Here is a 21,662-nt window from a genome sequence, read left to right as displayed (position 1 = left end):
TTGTCAAGAGATCCAGTTTTAACAGCAACTGAACCTTTGGTACAAGTTACCCTCTAAGGAAAAACATTTTAGTACTAGGACCACAGTGTATATTTTCAAAATGTTCATGGGCCAAAACAGCCCATTGAATTGAATAGATATTGAATTGATAGATTATAAAATAAAAATTCATGAGTAACGTTTTTTACATGAATCTTTTTTGTAATCGACATATGATTAAGAAAAGAGAAAACATGCGGAAAACAAAGCAAAGTTCCCCCTTACATTAGAGCCACCTTGCTTACATCCGGGTCCCCACCAGAGCCCCCTTTGCAATAGGGTCTCCATTAGAGTCCTCCTTACATCAAGGCCTTATCAGAGCCCTCCTTCCAGATTATAGTCCCTATCAAAACCCCCTTACATCAGATCCCTTAGGAAGGGGCTACCAATGCACCACAACAGATTTTTTTTTTACAATGGCCTTGAGGTGTTTTGCATTGGGCTTTACTGTATAATACAGGGTTAATTGCATTGAATCTCATCACACATAGAGCAGGTGCATTGCCATACCTTGTGACAATGCACATTTAAGCATGCATTTTTACAGTACAGTTGCTATACATGTTGTTAACAGGGAACAATCTGTACAGTGCATATTTTGCTTGGCATCCCCTATTTGGCAGAGCTTGCCTAGTTCCTCATAGGACACTTCAACTTGCCACCTCTGTTTTATTTATTTAATTTTTCCAGAAATACAGTTTTTTATTTATTTCTGCTCCGTACACTTGGCGAGGATCACAAGCGCCCGGTGTTTATTAGTCTGGCAGCTCAGCATTTTTGACCCTTATCAGCCGAGCGGAGCCCACATGTTTACTTTTTCAATTTAAAAAAATAATTTAGCTGTCAGCGTGAGAAGAGATAGTGCTCTGGCCGAGCTGTCGGGTGGCCTCACCCTGGAAATTTCATTCCCAGGCACGATGGGGCTGATAGAATGACCTCCAGGCCCCGGGCTGATAGGGGATAATTGAAGTTGTGACTGGGATGTAATTAGAGGAGCCACCTGTATGTCAGAAAAGCTCTCTGGTGTTTCTCGTGTCCTGCGACTTCAGGACAAATTATTCCTTTCTGTTTGCAAACCGCTTAGCGTATGCTGTAAATTGCTTTTTCACCAATGTGCATCCCTGCATTAAAGTGTTTGGAAAACTACATAGTAAAGTTAATATGTGAGTCACATGTGACACAGGGACTTTGAGCGCACAGATTTTGACGTGATAGACTTTTGTGTACTTCATTATGCATGGTGTGACCAGAGTAAGATAAACAAGGATTAGCTACATCTGTTTTTTATAGAAAGGCTTTCTTAAAAACAAGCATTTTGATGTTTGAAAATTTTATAACCCTCCCCCAATTTCTTATCTCTAACTTTCAGTACTGGAAATTGTGACAGAAACTAAAACTTTGTTATTAACTTAACTGTATAGCAAGCAAGTAGTGGTCCAGTCATATAAATTTAACAGGATTTCGGTCTTTGATTTGTGCAGATCTGAGGGTAGGATGACAGTTAGCAAGGGCCTGTACGTTACACCCAGTGTGAGCTGATCACAGGTGCAATGACCTACATACTTCATTGCAAAAAAAAAAAAAAAAGTAGTAAATTAACAGTATTCATGAGATTAATGAAACTGCATTTACAATTTTTTGAAAAAATTGGACTATGGCTTTGCATTTCTGTTCACTACAGTTATATGGTATAACTGTATCCACATCAGATTTGTACAAAGAGCACAACCTCTGGGTCAACTTTTCAAATAGTTTCCCACTTACAGACCTTGGAGCCCTCAAAAATTAGATATGTTGTGCTGTCTTTGGGGCCTTAGAATAGGTAAAATGTATGCCAATGAATTGATGTTGGCTAATATAAAGAATATATGAGAGCCAATTTAAAATATATCTAAACCCAAGAACAAAAATATGTTACAGCGATCTAGTACTTAGATGTGGTAGCTGCATTGCTTCTATTTATCAGGCTTTTTTTCCGCTTTACTCCAATTAGATGATTCTGCTATTAAACTATGGATCACAGGAGTGCAGTTAGTTCTCCACTCCTGTGACCTGTTTTCTGAAGTCCACTCTCTGCTGACCTTCAGATGTCAGTCCAGTTGGGCGTCCCCCTGCTAGAACACAACAGCTCACCAGGGGAGATTGCTATTTGAATGAAAAAAAAAAACTCAGTGTGTACCAGGCTTTAGTCTGTGTCTTTGTAGTAGCAGTGTTCTCACCTTAGGCAGCTCACATAATTTGGACTACATACACCTCCTTTCTTTTCATCTCCATTACATAGAATTGTTTTACAAAAAATAGCTGGTAAGGCTGAGAAGATTGTTTCATATTTCAGTTCAGTGACATGAAGCTACAGAGACACAAGGTTTCTGGCAAGATCAATACGTATTTTCTGTACATGCAGAAAATGTACTTAAGTCAGCCATAGACAATGATTTTCTTTCCTGCAACCACAGGTTGCAAGAAAAAAAAATTGCTAGATTCCCCCCATCAACACAGTCAGTGTCGATTTGGGGGGGGGGGGGATATTTTGTTCTCCCATCAGGGAGGGTGGGAAGAGCTGTCCTGGCTGCTGGCAATAATCACTTGAAAAATCCAACAGGCTGGATGTACCAAAGTTGATTGATCAACTTGGGTGCAATCAGCCTTGCCCATACATGGGTAAAATCTTGGCCAGTTCCAAGAGTTGGATTGTCTATGGCCCGCTTTAGCCTAAAAGAAAAGAGACTATTACAGTCATCATATCTTAAGACTGGTAAGCTGTAATATAATAAAAATAAAATTTGACTTCTGCGCTACCCCTGTTATTGTAAACCTAAAATCCTAAATATACGTGATATGTCAACTGTGCTCCTAATTAAATAAAATATGTGGATTATATATGAAGGGTGCTGATCACATATCTTTGCATTCCCTCACAGTTTAGTGAAAGCAATAGTATGTGTTTATATGGCGCTCCTCTACAATGTAGTCACACTGGAACAATATATTTAATAAATAAACTTCCTTCAATCAAAATCCACAATAAACCTAAACACACTCCATATATATATATATATATATATATATATATATATATATATATATATATATATATATATATATATATATATACACACACACACACACATATATATGTGTGATCGACCGATATCTGTTTTTCGTTGCCGATACCGATATTTTGGCCAATGCTTATCGGTATCGGACGATATTTTGTAGATTTTAAAATTTTGCAAAATAAACACAATTTTCGAAACAAATCTGTTACTGGGCATGTTAAGGGTTGTTTATTAACACTGCAGACAGTGCAAATTAAACTGCTAGAAAAAAGCTAGACAACAACAAACAGCTAGACAGTGGAGACTAGTCTTCTCCTCCAACCATTAGGTGGTGATGCTCATGTAAAGGTAAAATGATGTCACATATTCAATAACATTTGTAAAATGAATTATGCTATGCCACTCACATATGTACAAATTAAAGATATAAGCAATTCCACATACGATCTTGGAGGTCACGTGCATGGTCACGCCCATTACCACCTCAGGAACCTCCTATAGATAATGCACCTCCTATGGTCATTACCCTTCTGTGCCGCTCCGCTCACTCTGGTCCCCCCTGTACTCACTCTGTGCCTTCTCTCTGACACTAACACGCTGCCAGTCTGTAGACGTCCGCTGTACACTGAGACTACATTTCCCAGGCTCCCTCGCGAGACTACATCTCCCGGCATGGCTGGGAGATCAATCGAACTTTACTGACAGTCTAAAGGTGTGGACAGACACGCGTGACAGGCAGAGAGCTGTGTAGGGGAGCGGAGCACACAGATGAATGCAGTGTATAGGAAGGGACGGGCATGGGGGTGCAGCTTTGTGACAGTGGCTGGCAGCGTGTTTCTGTACCCTCCATAGGAAGTGCTGGCAGCCAGTCATTTCCAGAACATTGTCATTCATTATTAATAATGAGACAGAACAAAGTGCAGCATGGACCGTAGACAATCATTGTCCTGATCAACGGTGATGGCTTACTGCACTGTACACCTGGCTGCTGTACCAGCACTAACCTATCATTTTTCCCTTACATGAGCAATATTTGGAATATCGGCCAGTTCCGGGGCCGATACAGATATATCGGCAATAGTCAATATCGGCCCTCGATGTAGCGGCCTTGTCGATAATAATTCCACAAATTTCAAAGCAAGGAATAACATCCTCCACTTTGTGCTGTGTGGTCATATCAATCATCAACATGCAGTAGGCCCCACGACTTTCTTCAAATGTGCTCACCTCTAATCACGGACCAATAACTCTCATTATTAGGTTTATATGTGCATGTCCCCTTTGGGGTGTGAATATGCTCCAATTTCTCCTCACATACGGATCTTCTTAAAAATTTGTTACCCGGTCTGGGTCTCTTTAAGGGACCTCCAATCTCTGCCTTCTCCGCTGCTAAAATGCCCAAGGAGACATTAGACTCTTATTGTGTAGTAAGATCAGTAACACCATTTTATTAAAGTATTGCACTTACAGTTAAAAAGAGGTAAAATCGCCTTTAAGTTATAAAAACATCCGTGCATAAACTCCTCCTCAGTATTAGCGTCACAATGCTCCTCCCACGTGTTACGTCACAACCTCGTGACTTCCTCAATATAATACATTTTTGTACTTGGAGTTTGATATCCTTTAGAAACTTAGAGCTTTCTTGCTGAGCATTTACAGTTGTAGCAATAAATTGCCAGCATTCCTCACCTCCAGGCTCTGAATGGTGATGTAGGGTTTAGAGTGATTTCTCTTGTAGCTTCTATCTCTCCGGAAAGGAACTATACATGTGACTATATGTATTTCAGGTTCATACTGCATTTTATATTTAACCTGGGTTTGTTGCACGCATATTGGGAAGAGATGTTCCATTATTTCTTGGCAGAAAAGGTGAAATCTCCCCAGTAAGGACATAAAATGCTGTAAAACCTGGCAGAGCTTCTAACCTTTCATTTCTCTATCTAAAACTTAAAATATAGTAAGTAGAGGCTTATGTGGGGACTTTAGAGCAGAACTCAAGTTCTGCTCCTTATTGTATGTACAGGTAGGTGCTAGGTAAAGTATAGTGGGCCTTGTCTGCTTAACAGCAGGGCCTAGATTTTCAGCTGGGCTGTCATGTCTCCCAGGTGTGGCTGTTGGGACTGGGGAGTCTCCCCACTGTACTAAATGAGAGAGTTCTCATTGGGCAGTGGAGGAAACCCAGCCAATGGTGCACTCTGGCCTCTATCTACCCCAGCAAGGCAGATTCTACCGCACAGCATTCTGGGAGTGGGTATAAGTTTGAGGGAAGCACATGACGCAGCGTCTTTGGCGGGAAGCAGAGTCCCAGGAGGGAGAGTGTGGCTGTCTCTCCTCCTGTCGGAGGAATTGGGTGTCCCAGGCGGCTTGCCTAGTGAGAGGGGACAGAAGGCTGAGCTGAGCTGCAGAGAGGATCCATTGCATAGGACCAGCGGAGCTGAGAGAGGTCCAGTTTCAGGAAAGCATTCCTAGTTCGTGAGTACTGCAAACTGCCCCTGGGGGTCTGCCTACTGAGAGGGGACCACTCCGGAGAAGGTCAGAGGGATCCGGGAGCTAGCTAGCTGGTGCAGGAGCAAGAGTAAAGGGGGTGCCAGTGTTGACCCTGAAGAGTAAAGGGGGTGCCAGTGTTGACCCTGAAGAGTAAAGGGGATGCCAGTGGTTGGGCCCTGAAGTATAGAGGTGGCGCCAGTGTGTGGGCCCTGAAGAGTTAAGTGTGCAGTGTGTACAGTGTTGAGAGTTGCAGAAGCAGTTTACAGAAGCTACCTAAGTCAGGAAGGACTGGAGGGAGCAGTGTTCAGGACTTTTGAGTTACCCAGAGTGTCAGAAGTCAGTTGTCAGCACAGTCCAGGACTTTTGAGCTAACCAGAGGGTCAGAAGTCAAGTTTCAAGTACAGTGCAGCAAGTCAGTGTTTTTGAAGCGCCAGCAAGAGTTGGTCGGCCCCCAGCCGGCGTCAAGACAGCGCTGAAAGGCATTTTTCTTCAAGTGTCCCAATTTGTACCTAGTTGAGCCAGAGGTGTACCCCACTCATTCCCTTCTCCCATCCCCAATATAAAATGAACAAAACAAACCAAAGATGCCGGACTGGTCTTTGACTCAAATCTCACACTTGGGTATTCAGCTTAAATGGGCTGAAGGTGTTACCGGTGACCATGGCAGACCCACATCAGGCCCAATGCCTGGAAAACCTGCTACATACATTGCCGTCACTCCCCTGCCACACTGTTTAATGTCTGGAATTGAGGAGACGCTCTGTGTAAGCTCTGAGTTGATCCCTGCTAGAGCTTAAACTGAGCAGAGAACTCCTGCTCCAATGTGACTTTGCTCTACCAATTGCTAATTGTCAGTGCTGGTACAAGTGAGTCACATGATCCCCATACCTAGAGGTATTTAGATTTTCTCTGCATTAAAAAAACACTTCCATCAGCTGCTAATTCTGTTGTGTGGAGTCAGGCCCCCCAACACTTCCAGTGAGATTCTGGCATTTTAGAATTCCTAAAGTTTATTTTTTGTCCCTTATTATCTATGGTTGACTTTTTTGTTTTTCTATAGCTGGATTTAGAACTTACTACAAGACATGAGCTCCAAGTGGAAATGAAAGCAAAGGAAAGTGAATATGAACAAAAATTAACAGAACTTCATGGAGAGAAGCAAACCCTAGATTCCGAAAAACAAGAAGTCCTCACTGAAAAACAAAAGCTTGAATCTGAACTTGCACAACTTTCTGAAAAGGTAAGTTGCTATAAAAAAATAAAAATTTTTATTTTGTCCAAACCAGTGACATCATGGACACCTAGGAAACCGGGAATGAAAACAGCACTTTTAAAGCCAAGCTCTGGTAGTAGTGTCAGTTCTGCTGAGACCTAGTAAAAAAATAAAAAAGGGGCACCTGTATATAAAAAAACATTGTGCAGATTGGACTAAAGTTGGATAATACTCTTGATTCAGGTGTAGGCCATGTACATACCTGAAGCCTTATCCAAAAACTCCCTAAAATGACATTAGGATGTTGTACACTTCAAAGGATTCAGCTTAGGTCAAACAAATGTTGAAGTTCTATCTGCATTGCTCACTCCTAAGAAACTGAAGCTATTGTAAAGCTATTTTTTTTTTCTTTTTAACAATGTTATACTTACTTTCTCTGTGCACAGAGTAGCCCTGATCCACCTTTTTTCGGATCCCCTGCTGTTGCTCCTGGCTCCTCCCCTCTGTCGAGTGTACCCCATAGCAAACAGCATTCTGTGTGTCCATTGATACAGATTACACTCAGCTGTGTGTGCTAGCTTTGTAGGGTGTGTGACGTCATATCCTTGGCTCCTTGTTTCTGCTGCTGATAAAATGCAGAGAAACAGGTACAACTTAAATAGAAGAATTTGTTTCACCTCTGTGTATCATCTGAGGCTAGCCACTTCAGTAGGTATATGTAAGGATTTACAACCACTTTAATGAAGAAAATACATTAGGGTAAAAAATTATTTTGAGTTTAGAGCTACTTGAACTCTAAACGTATGACATGTAGGGGCTTTTTAAAGCATTGCCTATGAAAAATTTGGGGTACTAAAGTGTGGCATCCATTTTACAGGCACACACAATTTTGCGGCTTGACATGTTTGGTATCAATTTACTTGGGGTAACGTCATCTTTCATATTTTGCCAAAAATTATATAATTTATTGCATTTGTGTGCGCTTCAATTAGCTTAAGTGTATTTTTTTTTTTTTTTTTTACTGAAATTATGTGCTTGGTAAAACCATGCACGAAGATTGTGCGACATAAAAAAATTGGAAATACCGCCGTTTTTGATTCTCCAGGCTTTCTGCTTTCAGAATAAACGTAAAGTTTTGGGAATTTTCAGTAATCTTCAGGCTTTCAATTATTTTATTTTACACATGTGCAAAAATCGCAAAAACTGTTCTGGCAGTGAAAGGGCTAAGCAAATATTTTTTAGCTTTTTTGCCTTGTGCAGACAATGTTAGCCTTCTATGTACTCTACCAGTTTGCCATTGGACTGCCTTGGTGTTGTCAGCCTACCCAGCAGTAAAGCCTGGTTCACACTAGTGCAGCTGTGACTTGATACAACTTTCTGTGCAATTTTGTAAGAGCGACCTTGGTGCTTTTTGTTTTCAATGATTTTTATTGAAAATTTTACAAAATACACCTAAAATCAGTGCAAAATACACATAAAAATCAGTGCAAAATAACTGTGAGCAGTGGTACATCAGTATCAAACATCAGCCAACACGGCCCTAGGAGGTCAACACAGTAACATGGTAAAGGCCTATAACCTAAGTAACAGAAAACGGGAACCATAAGGTACCATGAGAGACCATTACTATGGATAGATAGGTCCTGCTAACCCAAATATTTGGCCCCTCTCGATTCAAATCTTAGGGCTAGTGGCAAGTTATTGACCCTGCAGACTCCTGCCCTAGCCTGAAGCCGGGAACAGAAGTAACAAAGCTGTTGTGTGTCGTTACCACTGAAAACCTCATATAAACAGTGGTGTGAAGCTGTACAGAGAGATAAGTGGAAAGAGAGCCTAGAGAAGTAAGGAGGAAAAGAGAAAAGAAGTAGTAGAATCGGACCCGACCCCGCGCCCCCCCCCCCCCCCAGACCCACCCGAATCTCTCAGGCACCCCCCGTGAGATAGTTAATCCACGATTCCCATACCTTGTCAAACCCGCGCATTTTGTCTTCCAATTGAGCTGTTAAGCGCTCGTTAACCATGATCCAGTTCAGTTTGTGCCTAAGCTGCTCAAATGGTATAGTAGGAGACTTCCAGGATCTCGCTATCATTATTTTTGCTGCAGTAAATATGAACGTAATGAGCCGCCTCTGCACTCTAGTGGCTGCGTCCACCTTCCTGCCCAATATGGCCTGCTGAGGGGACTTGATCAAATTCACTTGTGTAAGAGTGTAGGTGAAATTATACACTCTAATCCAAAAGCGTCTGACCTTAGGGCATTGCCACCAAACATGAAACATCGTGCCTTCTTGGCCACAACCCCGAAAACACAGAGGGGATGTTCCTGGCACAAAGGATGCAATCCTGGCTGGTACCATGTACCAACGCAGGAGTACTTTATAATTCGCCTCTATGATGGAAGTATTAACTAGAGACCTGGAAGCCTCCATGGCATGCCAGTCCGCCAACTCCACGACCTCCTGGACATCCGTCTCCCACCGTTCCATATAAGGAAGCTTCAGAGGCGAGTCCGCGAGTATATTATAAATCATAGATACAGTGGGTATGGAAAGTATTCAGACCCCCTTAAATTTTTCACTCTTTGTTATATTGCAGCCATTTGCTAAAATCATTTAAGTTCATTCTTCTTCCTCATGAATGTACACATAGCACCCGATACTGACAGAAAAACACAGAATTGTTGACATTGTTGCAGATTTATTAAAAAAGAAAAACTGAAATATCACATGTTCCTATGTATTCAGACCCTTTGCTGTGGCACTCATATATTTAACTCAGGTGCTTTCCATTTCTTCTGATCATCCTTGAGATGGTTCTACACCTTCATTGGAGTCCAGCTGTGTTTGATTATACTGATTGGACTTGATTAGGAAAGCCACACACCTGTCTATATAAGACCTTCCAGATCACAATGCATGTCAGAGCAAATGAGAATCATGAGGTCAAAGGAACTGCCTGAAGAGCTCAGAGACAGAATTGTGGCAAGGCACAGATCTGGCCAAGGTTACAAAAAGATTTCTGCTGCACTTAAGGTTCCTAAGAGCACAGTGGCCTCCATAATCCTCAAATGGAAGACGTTTGGGACAACCAGAACCCTTCCTAGAGCTGGCCGTCCAGCCAAACTGAGCTATCGGGGGAGAAGAGCCTTGGTGAGAGAGGTAAAGAAGAACCCAAAGATCACTGTGGCTGAGCTCCAGAGATGCAGTCAGGAGATGGGAGAAAGTTGTAGAAAGTCAACCATCACTGCAGCCCTCCACCAGTCGGGGCTTTATGGCAGAGTGACCCGACGGAAGCCTTTCCTCAATGTAAGACACATGAAAGCCCGCATGGAGTTTGCTAAAAAACACCTGAAGGACTCCAAGATGGTGAGAAATAAGATTCTCTGGTCTGATGAGACCAAAATAGAACTTTTTGGCCTTAATTCTAAGCGGTATGTGTGGAGAAAACCAGGCACTGCTCATCACCTGTCCAATACAGTCCCAACAGTGAAGCATGGTGGTGGCAGCATCATGCTGTGGGGGTGTTTTTCAGCTGCAGGGACAGGACGACTGGTTGCAATCGAGGGAAAGATGAATGCGGCCAAGTACAGGGATATCCTGGACAAAAACCTTCTCCAGAGTGCTCTGGACCTCAGACTGGGCTGAAGGTTTACCTTCCAACAAGACAATGACCCTAAGCACACAGCTAAAATAACGAAGGAGTGGCTTCACAACAACTCAGTGACTGTTCTTAAATGGCCCAGCCAGAGCCCTGACTTAAACCCAATTGAGCATCTCTGGAGAGACCTAAAAATGGCTGTCCACCAACGTTTACCATCCAACCTGACAGAACTGGAGAGGATCTGCAAGGAGGAATGGCAGAGGATCCCAAAATCCAGGTGTGAAAGACTTGTTGCATCTTTCCCCAAAAGACTCCTGGCTGTATTAGATCAAAAGGGGGCTTCTACTAAATACTGAGCAAAGGGTCTGAATACTTAGGACCATGTGATATTTCAGTTTTTCTTTTTTAATAAATCTGCAACAATGTCAACAATTCTGTGTTTTTCTGTCAGTATGGGGTGCAATGTGTACATTCATGAGGAAGAAGAATGAACTTAAATGATTTTAGCAAATGGCTGCAATATAACAAAGAGTGAAAAATGTAAGGGGGTCTGAATACTTTCCGTACCCACTGTATATACCCCTGTAGTTTGTCATATTTACGGCACAAATATTCCATGGAAGTCATGGTGGTCAAGTCGGACAGCCGAGACAGGGACCGCAGGTAATCAATTTGTGCAAACCGATAATATTCAGATACAGGCAGGGCATATTTATCAATCAACTGCTGACGTTTGAGGATACCCCTATGGTCACAAAAGTCCGCTATGCGGAGCAGCCCCTTATTTGTCCACCACTGAAAGAATCTGGGGGAGAGACCCGGGGTGAACCCACTGTTGGTAAGAATGGGGGCCAAGGGGGCGTGCAGGGACCTAAAGCCACGTGACCTGGACAAGCGATCCCAAATGGCCAAGGAATGAGACAAGGCCGGGCACAGAATGGGAGGGCGATCCCTAGGCGACAACCACATAATATGTGAGACCGTCAGGCCAGGGACAGAGCTAGCTTCCAACTCCATCCAGGCCGTCGGGGACCCTTCAGAGTGAAATCGCACCAACTGGGACAGTTGTGCCGCATAATAATAGTTCAGCAGGTCCGTCACCCCTAGACCACCCCTGGCTTTAGGGGTATACAGCGTTCGTTTGTTCACCCTAGGTCTCTTGTTCCCCCAGATAAATGAGAGGATGTGACCCTGAAATTTGAGCAAGTCAGACCGTTTCAGCGCGACTGGCAGAGTGCGGAATAGATATAACACCCTCGGAAGGATGTTCATCTTGACAGTACAATCTGCCAAACCATGAGGGGGGATGAATCGACCACCTGTCCATGTCACCCTTCAGACGTGTAAATAGAGGAGGGAAGTTCTTCGTGTACAGTGTAGACAAGGAAGGTGTTAAATTAATGCCTAAGTAGGGTAGTGCGTCCGTACGCCATTCGAATTTGAAGGATTGCCTCAGCATCTCCACTGTGCGACCATCTAGGGAAATGTTTAATGCCTGGGATTTCGTTTGATTAGTGTGCAACCCTGAGATATGTGCAAATGTATCCAGCAACGCAAATAAGTTGGGTAAGGTCGTGATAGGGGAAGAGACAACAGCTAAAATATCGTCCACAAAAAGGACGCACTTGTGCTCGACGCCCCCGCATACGACCCCCGGAACGTCCGGTGAAGCGCGAATTTTGATGGCCAACGGTTCTAGCGCTAAAACAAAAAGGAGAGGGGACAAGGGGCAGCCCTGGCGAGTGCCTCTACAGATAGGGATAGAGTCCGATAAATAACCCTTCAGCCTAAGTAAAGCCCTGGGTGTACTATATAGGGCCCGTAACAGAGTAAGAAAGGGAGTGCCGAAGCCAAAACGGATCAACACGTCGAAGAGGTAATCCCACGACAGGGAGTCAAAAGCCTTATGGATATCTAAGGAAAGGAGCATACCCCTGCGATGGCTCCCCCTGTCCCAATCTGATTGAATAGCCGTGATTATGTCCACGACCCGTCTGGTCTGGTCCGAGGTCTGATGTCCAGGGACAAACCCAGCCTGGTCGGGATGTATATAGCGAGCCAGAAAGGAGCTAAGCCTAGTGGCCATAATTTTCGCTAATATTTTCAGATCCGAGTTAATCAATGAGATCGGGCGGTAGTTGTCACATATACTATGATCCTTGCCCGGCTTGGGCAGGACGTGAATATATATGCCTTGTTCTCCTGAGGCGGAAGGGATTCCCTGTCGCGTAGGGCATTAAAAAAAACGCTTAGATGTGGAGATAGGACTTCCTGAAACTTGCGATAATATACCCCGGAAAACCCGTCAGGCCCAGGGGCCTTGGTGGGATGTAATCCCTTAATCGCCTGTAGTACCTCCGATTCCGTGATCCGCTCGTTCATGAGGTCGACGTGGGACTGTAACAGCGAGGGTAGGTTCAGGTCGGCAAAAAAGGAGTCGGCCAGTCCCCGATTGTAGGTCGTTGGAGCCCGGTAAAGTTTGGTATAGAACCTCGTGAATTCAGATGTAAGCAGGGTAGGATTGCGAGAGAGGACCCCTGTCCGCAATCGTAACCTGGGTAGGGCAGCCGTGAAGGGGCGAGGGACCAGCTTCCGTGCTAATAGAGTGGTAGGCCTATCTCCCATAGTATAATATCTATGACGGGACCATCGAAGGTATTTCTCCGCCTGGGTCATGAGAGTCAAATTCAGCGCCAGCCTAGCCGCATCAATTTTGTGTTGAATATCTACGTGGGGGCATGTCCGCTGCTCAAGGAGCAATGCACTCAGTGTTTGTTCCTGCTCTTTTATTGTTGCTTTCCCGGTTACGTTTCAATCTAGCCGCTATCTGAATCAATTTACTGCGAATAGTAGCTTAATGGGCCGCCCATGTTACGGTTGAGGACGTATAACCCGGCCTATTTTCCTGGAAAAACTGTTTAATATCGCGTTCAATTTCCCCCAGGACCCCAGGGTCATTCAGTAAGGCCGCATTAAGCCGCCACGGAGAAGGACCTGGAGAGGACCACAAAGCTGAAAACTGCACTAATACCGGTGAATGATCGGACCAGTAAGTCGCCAGAATCCGCGCTGAGCACACACACGGGGCAAGGGCGGAGCTGGCAAACACGTGATCTATGCTAGAGTAGGTACCATGGACATGAGAAAAATGCGTGTAGTCTCTGAGTCGGATTATATTCCCGCCACAGGTCCAGCAAATCCCAGTCGTGAAGAAGTCGGGCCAATTTGGAACCGCTCTTCGGTACGTGCCTATACCTGGGCACGCCCTGGATGGACTTGTCCAGTGTGTTCTCTAAAGGGAGGTTGCTATCCCCCCCTAGGACCACCCTGCCCTGTGCTTTGGGAAGCAACGTTCTCGGCATATCCTGAAAAAATACTATCTGACCTGTGTTAGGGGTATAATAAGAGATAAGAGACCAGCTGATCATGAACAAGGCCCACCACCATGAGGTACCGACCCTCTCTATCCCGAACCACCGTGACCGGAGTAAATTGGACCCTACGAGAAAAACAGATAGCTACTCCCCGCTTCTTGTCCTGACCCGAGGATAGATAAAATTGGGGATAATGAGCCGAGAGATATATAGGCGCAGAAGTTTTGGAAAAATGCGTTTCCTGGAACAGCAAAATGTCCGCTTTCTGACGTTTGTATTGGAGGAAGGCCTTGGTGCTCTTCAGTGGAGAATTAAAGCCTTGCACATTATGTGATATCAGTGTGAATCTAGAGGAACCCGAGGGTGACATGGTGGTTTGGCAGTGCACTCTTACCTGGTCGCAGCGTATGACGTCCCAGCCTGGCAAAATTCAACATCCCTCCGTCCGGGGAGTCTGGGAGCAGCAGCACGGGGTTAGCACGCAAAGCCTGGGTCCAAGAGGAGGAAAAAGGAAAAAGAAAGTTTGAGAGAGCAGAAAAGGGCAGGAGGATTTTCCCCCCTTGCCGATAAGGCACTAATGCGATACACAATAGAAAGTGCTTGGGAATTGTGTTCCCCCAGTTCCCAAACCTGGGGCATGTGTCGTGAGGTTGCCCCCATCACGAGAGGGGGGCAAGTTCACAGGAGTGGCACACGGTAACATCCCGGTCAACAATCCGAGAAACATATTAAGGCAGGGAGTCAGGAGGGGCTCATCCCCCCAGACCACCCGAGTCCCCAATGCATGTGACCCAACCAGGAGGCCCGGTCGCCTCCGCAATCAAGACCCTGGTAAGCAGGGCCTGCGACCGGTCCCCCAACTGCAATAGGCAATTGAGAAGGAAAAACAAAATGGAGTGAAACCAATAAAACAAGCAATAGGGGAACCATCAGCATTTGAACCGTTCCCTACCCTTACCCAACCGTCGCCGCAAAGGCGGTGCCGGCCAGGATTGACAGGGAAGGGAATCAACAGTAAAACGAACATAAGTCAGGCAAAATAGAAAAGCTTGTGCAAGCAAAAGTAATCCTGGCTGCAGTTCAGGTCTTGCGCCCCTTCCTGCCCCCTTGCTGCCTAGCGGAGGGGGTGCCTCGATGTGACCACACCGGGGAAAGCGGGCGGTTGGTGGTGGCTGCGGAGAACGCGGTTCTCTGGACAAGATGCCTAGTTTCAGAAGTAGATCCTCTCCGGCATGGAAATTGGTGAAAGAGTGGTTCTTGCCGTTGAAGGTAAATGACAGCCGAAATGGAAAGGACCATCGATATTTGATATGATTGTTCAACAAACATTGAAGCAGAGGCTAAAGAGTGCGGCGCTTCTGCACCGTGGAAGGGGCCAGGTCCGTGAACAGCTGTATTGGGGAACCAAGCAGAGTGAGGTCCCGGCGATTCCTGGCCGCTGACATCATCTTCTCCTTAATTCTATAGTAGTGCGGCTTTAAAATGATGTCCTGGGGAAGACCATCTGGCAGCGGCGCAGTCAGCGCCCTATGCACCCTGTCCACTTCCATTTGATGTGGAGAAATGTCCGGAATCAAGTCTCTCATAAGGTCCTGAACTGCCGTTTCCAGGTCTTGATGCGTCTCAGGAAGACCCCTTATGCGCACATTATAACGGCGCGATCGGTTTTCCAGATCCTCAATTTTGGAATAAGCCTCCTCTAATTGTTCAGTCACCAATTTAGTATTTTGATTGACTTTGAGCAGAGATCCATCCACCTTGTTTTCAATAGTGTCAAGTCTTGCCTCAAAGCTCTGGAGATCCTGTTTAATATCAGTTGTGATGATGGAACATGCTTTGGACAGTTCCTGCTGGAGCATTGTGGAAAATCTGGCTAATAACACTGCATCACCCGAATAGGGGGCCTGGGGGGGCGCCACATTATCACCCGTGGGGCTAGGCTGGCTGAACAGTGAGTCCGCCGTTTCAGCCATTTTCCGGTCCATCGAGGAGCCCGGGGAGCCGGACCTGTCGGGCCTGCTGTAAGAGGGGGCGGGGGAGGGTAGCTGGTAACTCACCCCGGTGCCCGGAGATCTCCCGGATGCCCCCGAGGCTTGTGAGGAGAAGGGGTCGCCCATGTCCTTCCCCGAAGGGGAATCTGCTGCCAGGTTGGGAGATTCTGGAGTGGGAGGCTGAGGCTGTTCCAGGGCCGCGTCCCGACTGCACGGAGCGTTCTGCTTGCCCGGCGCCATCTTAGGGGAGGGCGTTTTCCCAGAGGAGATAGGCCGCAGTCCGTCCCTCTGATTGCCGCGCTTGTAGGGCCTTTTTCTGGGCAATCCGACCGATCCCCGCTGCATGACCACTTCCCGAACCTCCTGGGAGAGAGCCGAGCCGCCACCTAGTCTCCCGCCGCTGTAGTTAGCTAGATTGTCTCCGGTGATGTGCGGAGCGCGGCTAGAACATGTCCGTGCTCGTGCCCGCGCGCATGCGCACTACCGTGGTGCTTTTTGACATGTTATTTATACTGCTTCACTTATTTTCACTCAGTTCACTTAGTAGTGGTATTCCTAGCCCTGCTAATGTGACCGTTTCAACAGAGGTGCTGGTTGTTAAGGAGCCGGCAACCTAACAACTAATGACTTATCCCTGCCCTTCTTATTCAGCTGTCAGCCTTTGTTTCCCAGTCCCTCCCCTCTCTTGAACCATACAAGGCCCTTCCCCTTAACATTTGGGGGAGGGGGTACTTTGTCAGGGCATCCTTTTCCAAAAAGGGGTTCTCCAGAAAATACCTCTAGTTAAAAAAAAAAAAAAAAAAAAACATTCACAGAGAGGGGAGAGGGCGTATCAGGGATGCCCCCATTTTGTTAAAGGGGGTTTTCAGATTCTGATAAGCCCCTCGCTCACAGACCCTCACCAGAGTTGCCTGTACATAAGTTTTGGTGCTTCCATTGAAGTCTCTGGGGCCCAAATCACGTTGCAATAGCATCAAATAGCACTGGTACATTTTCTAAAATCAAAATGCATTGATGTGAACAGACACCATTGAAAATAATGTGAATAAATCGCACTAGTGTGAACCAGGCTTAAGTGGTAGGATTTCCAGGTAAGACATTTTACAACAGAATCACAAAAAAATGTATCTAAAATATTGTATATAGTGAAATAATGCTAATCATGCTGAAAAATAGAGGTAGGGTTTGTTTTTTATTTTATTTATTACAGGTACTTGTATACCACTGTCAATTAATGCAGCGCTTTACATATATATTGTACATTCACGTCAGTCCCTATCAAGGAGTTTACGATCTAAGGTCCCTAACTCACATTCATAAATTCACATACTAGGGCCAATTTAGACCAGAGCCAATAAACCTACCAGTATATCTTTGGAGTGTGGGAGAAAACCGGAGTACCTGGAGGAAACCTGCACAGGGAGAACATGCAAACTCCAGGTTGGGATTCAAACCAACGGCCCTAGTGCTGCTAGTTGGAAGTGCTAACTACTTTGCCACTGTGCTGCCAGGTTTACACATACTTTAATGGGTCATCCCATTTTGCCAAAAAGTATCATGGATGCTCACTGTAATCGGTAAAAAAAGACAAAATATCAGTGTTAAAATCAGCCTAACTCAAAGGAACAGCATTATGAATGGATTGTGAAGTGATGCCATGGAATGAGGTGTTTCTTATCAGACATAAAAGTAACCAAGTGTGACACATTGTTCTTCCAAACAAAGTCATAATATTGTATAATGTCACATTAACCTTTTCAATGCTGACTGCTGCTACATCTTCTGATGGCAAACTGAGGCTTAACAAAAGCACATACGGCAGCTGAGCCACGCTTTGAAAGGCCTGGTGGATTTTCCTGCTTTATCCACGAAGCTTTTATTACTCTTTGTTCTGCCAGCGACTGAGGAAAAAAAGAATGTGAAAATGGAAATCTGAAAAGCTTTCACCTCGGTCTGATACTTAAGCTGTAAAATGAATAATACAATAGTTAGAAGAAATATAATTGCAAAAAGAAATGACTTTGGATGAAGACTTTGAAAGCACCTTTCAAAAGTACAAATCACTCCCAAATATTTTTACATCTGTAAAGAAAAGATATCGGAGCACTTCAGAATATATTTACCATTACACTGCCTGCATTGAAATGTTGTAATAATTATTTAAGTTGACTATAAAGTAAGAAACGTTAATGGGCCCAGCTTTGTAGGATGTAACACATTTTTGAGGCTTTTAAAGGGAAAAAAGAGGCGCTTGACTGGAAACTGTGCAGTTTTCAGCTTTGCCTTGGCTGATGTGCTTGAAAGCTTAAAATTTGAAGCTTCAGTATGTACCACTGTTTTGTAAATGAGTGGTCATGAAGGCAAGGAATATGGCCATTTCAAAAACAGTTGCTCCAAATAGTGGAGTTGTAAAAAGTAACCCCCCCCCCCCCAAGGAATGTTGAGAAATTTCTTGCTGACCAATGACCGATCCTACCCTTTTCAGTAAAAAGAAAAACAGGATTTCTCTTACGTCCTCCGACAGTCGCCGCCCCCTTCCAAGTCCTCACCAATGGGTATTGACCTTTGCTCCGTAGGAGTAGCTAGGCAACAAGAATTGTTAATACAAAAGCTTTTAGCATAGACACACCCCTAGGGGCTGTCCCCTCAGTCAATACCTCCCTGCACCAGCATTCCCAACTCAGTTTGATCTTGCCTAGCTTAGGAGTAGCTGGCTTTTCTGTGCTGGGGCTCAGTCTCAGCCTTCTACCCTTTGATTTTATTTCAAGTATTTTTCTCTTTTCTTTACTAGCTGTTATTTTGTCAGCCTTAGTTTAGGGATCTTCAAATGAAGAATCGTCATGCGGAGCTGGGTCTCGGACTGACCGCCCTGGATCTGGATCCCAGGGCTGAGAGCCAGATGGATCCCCAGCCTGCCATCGAGCGTTCAGCTTAGGTTTGCCCTGGCACATTGAACGACCCATCCCTGTTCTCTGCAGGGATGCTGCCTGTGAGGTGGCTACCTCACTGGACGCCATGCTGCGGTCTATGGCTGCGGTCCACAAGCGTCCTGGCTGCGGCACTCCCTGTCTGACTTGATAGCGGTTTGCCGCTGGAGACGGCTCCCCACGCCATCCGGTACGGTAAGCACCTTCTGTGTGGGGACCTTCTGTGTGGGTGTCAGTCTGTGGCTGTGTAGTACCCCCCATGTCTGTGTAACTGCGGGCTCCCTGTCAGATCCCTGTGTGGCTGCACTGCCTGTGGGCTGCGAGGGGGGGCCATCCTGCTCTGCTGTGAGTTATGCTCTGGGTGCAGTTTTGTGTGCAGACATGTGTGTGTGCGGCGGTCGCTGCGGCGATCCGCCATCTTTTGCTTTGCCTGAATGCTGTGACCGGCCCTGTCCCTGTGCAGCGCCATGTTTTGGCGCCATTCACCGCCATTTTGGCGGGCGGTGCTCGTCAGAGCACATGTCGGCGCCATTTTACTGTAGCCTTCCCCCCCAGCCGAGCGGCCATTTTGCCGGAGCCTTCATAGGCTATATCAGTCAGCCAGCATTGCATCACTTCCTCTTTCTCTGGGAACAGCGATCGGTGGCAGCAGTCTGTTGTGCTCTCTCCAGGTTTTTACCTTCTTATCCTATCATTCCTTGCTCAATGTTATCTACCTTCGGGGTCGGTGCATACAGTAGTGTGCGGTGGGCTACGCTCGCTGTGGTATTAAAGGGCCAGTACCTTTATAGCTTTTCTGTGCTGGGGCATGGATTCTCAGGATAGCAAGTTTCCCCCCCGCCCTGGTGGGGGACCAGGGGGCTGCTGCACCCCCCGAGGGGGCCGATCTGACCGCTGTAGTGGCTTCTTTAGTGTCTCAGGTGCAGATGCTGATGGCTGAACGATCCGCAAAAAGGGCCAGGGTGTCCGTTTCCTCTGATTCAGAGGGCGATGTGGCTGCTGTGGCTGGCGTACCCTGCTCGGGGTCCCGCTCATCTTTGGACCTTCTGGGGTCCGAGGGGGAGGTAGAGGTGGAGGGGGTTGATGTTTCTCCCCCTGGCTCGCCTGAAGAGCTTGCACTCATGAATGAGCTGATTGCTTCCATAAAAGATACATTGCACCTGGAGGATGAACCTACTCCTCCTGCTAGGGTGTCCTCTTTTGGAACGCAGAGGACTCGCAAATCAGCGCAGGTTTTTCCCTGTCCTGCTGAATTTCACCATACGGTTAATGAACAGTGGCGCAATTTGAAGAAGCCCTTTACTGTGCCAAATAAGTTTAAACTGCTTTATCCGTTTGCGCCCTCCACCGACGAGCGTTGGTGTGTGGCGCCTCAGGTGGATCACGCGGTGGCATTTTTGAACAAGGCTACTGCGGTGCCTTCTGAGGATACCCCGGTTTTCCGGGACCCTACGGACAGGAGAATTGAGTCTCTTGCCCGTCATGCCTATATGGTGGCTGGTTCTATGCTGAAGCCTATTTTTGCTTCCATTATGGCGGCACAGGCTGTTGCAGATTGGACGAAGATGCTTAGGCGCACCTTGGTGGCTGATTCAGCTTCACCTACCACGTTGGCTATGGTGGACCAGATCCATCAGGGTGTCATGTACTTGTGTGATGCGGACTTGAATTTAGCTCCCTTGGCTGCGCGCCTGTCCAGCGTGGCGATACTGAACCGTCGTCTGATTTGGCTGAAGAATTGGTCGGTCGACCAATCTTCTCGCAAGACACTGGCGGATTTTCCCTACGCGGGATCTCGCCTTTTTGGCGAGGCTTTGGATACTCTGATAAAAGGGGTTACGGGGGGCAAGAGTACTCTCCTGCCCCAGTCCCTTCCATGGTAAACGGAATTCCTCGTCTAGGCCCTCTCAGGGGTCCTTTCGTGCCTTTCGGTCACAGTCCAAGGGCAAGCCCTTCAAAGGCCAGGGCTCTCAGAAGAAGCCGTGGGCGGGGAAGCAGAAGTCCGGCCAGTCCGGTTCAACTTCCAATACCACTTCCGCCTGAAGGGGCGCCCTCACCCATTTCTGGGGTGGGGGGACGTCTGCGCGGTTTCCTACATCCTTGGCTGACCCGCATTCGGGACAGATGGGTTCAGGAAATCGTTCGATCTGGTTACAAGATCGAATTTCTCTCTCGGCCGGCGGGCAGATTTTTTCCCTCAAATCTTCAGCTGTCTCCGGAGCTCTTGCAGGATCTGCACCTGGCGGTGCTGGACCTGCGGGCCCAGGGGGTGGTGGTTCGGTGCCTCATCGGGACAGATTTCGGGGGTTTTACTCCAATCTGTTCACTGTGCCCAGAAAGGAGGGCAAAGTGCGTCCGATTCTGGACCTGAAAGCTCTGAACCGCTTTGTGCGGGTGCGCAAGTTCCGCATGGAATCTCTGCGATCAGTGGTGGCTGCCCTGAGTCCGGGGGAATTCATGGCCTCCATCGATCTGAAGGATGCGTACCTTCACATCCCCATTTTCGAGGGTCGCCAGAGGTACCTTCGATTCGCCTTCGCGGAGGATCACTACCAATTTGTGGCGTTACCTTTCGGTCTCGCTTCGGCTCCGCGGGTTTTTACCAATGTGCTGGCGCCAGTTCTGGCCCTGTTGAGAGCACGGGGCATTGCTGTCTTGGGGTATCTGGACGATATCCTGATACGGTCAAACGCCAGTCAGAGCCTGGTGACCGACCTGTCCACCACAATGTGGACTCTGCAGGAGTTCGGTTGGACCATAAACATTCCGAAGTCGACTCTGTGTCCTTCGGTTCGTCTTCCCTACCTGGGAATGATTCTGGACTCTGTCCAAGCGAAGGTTTTCCTACCGGAAGACAAGCTTCGGACTCTTCAGGACTAGGTCAGGTCCCTCAGGGACAACCGACAATCGTCTCTCCGGACATGCATGAGATGGTCTAGGTTTGATGGTCTCGGCCTTCGAGGCGATCCCCT

At 46.5% G+C, this 21,662-nt stretch overlaps 1 protein-coding gene across 1 annotated transcript in view; it reads left to right on the top strand.

The window, feature by feature from the left end:
* Positions 1 to 21,662, top strand: part of DIAPH1 (diaphanous related formin 1) — a 533,606-nt gene that overhangs the window by 260,400 nt on the left and 251,544 nt on the right. Inside the window, exon 15 of the mRNA XM_082252909.1 lies at positions 6,646 to 6,825. Coding sequence (XP_082109035.1) covers positions 6,646 to 6,825 — 180 coding nt within the window. The remainder of the gene's footprint in view (positions 1 to 6,645; positions 6,826 to 21,662) is intronic.

The sequence above is a fragment of the Pelophylax lessonae genome (assembly GCF_965119305.1).
Source record: "Pelophylax lessonae genome assembly, chromosome: 4".
Taxonomy (NCBI): domain Eukaryota; kingdom Metazoa; phylum Chordata; class Amphibia; order Anura; family Ranidae; genus Pelophylax; species Pelophylax lessonae.
The sequence above is the reverse complement of the archived record's forward strand: the minus strand, read 5'-3'. Positions and strand labels throughout refer to the sequence as shown.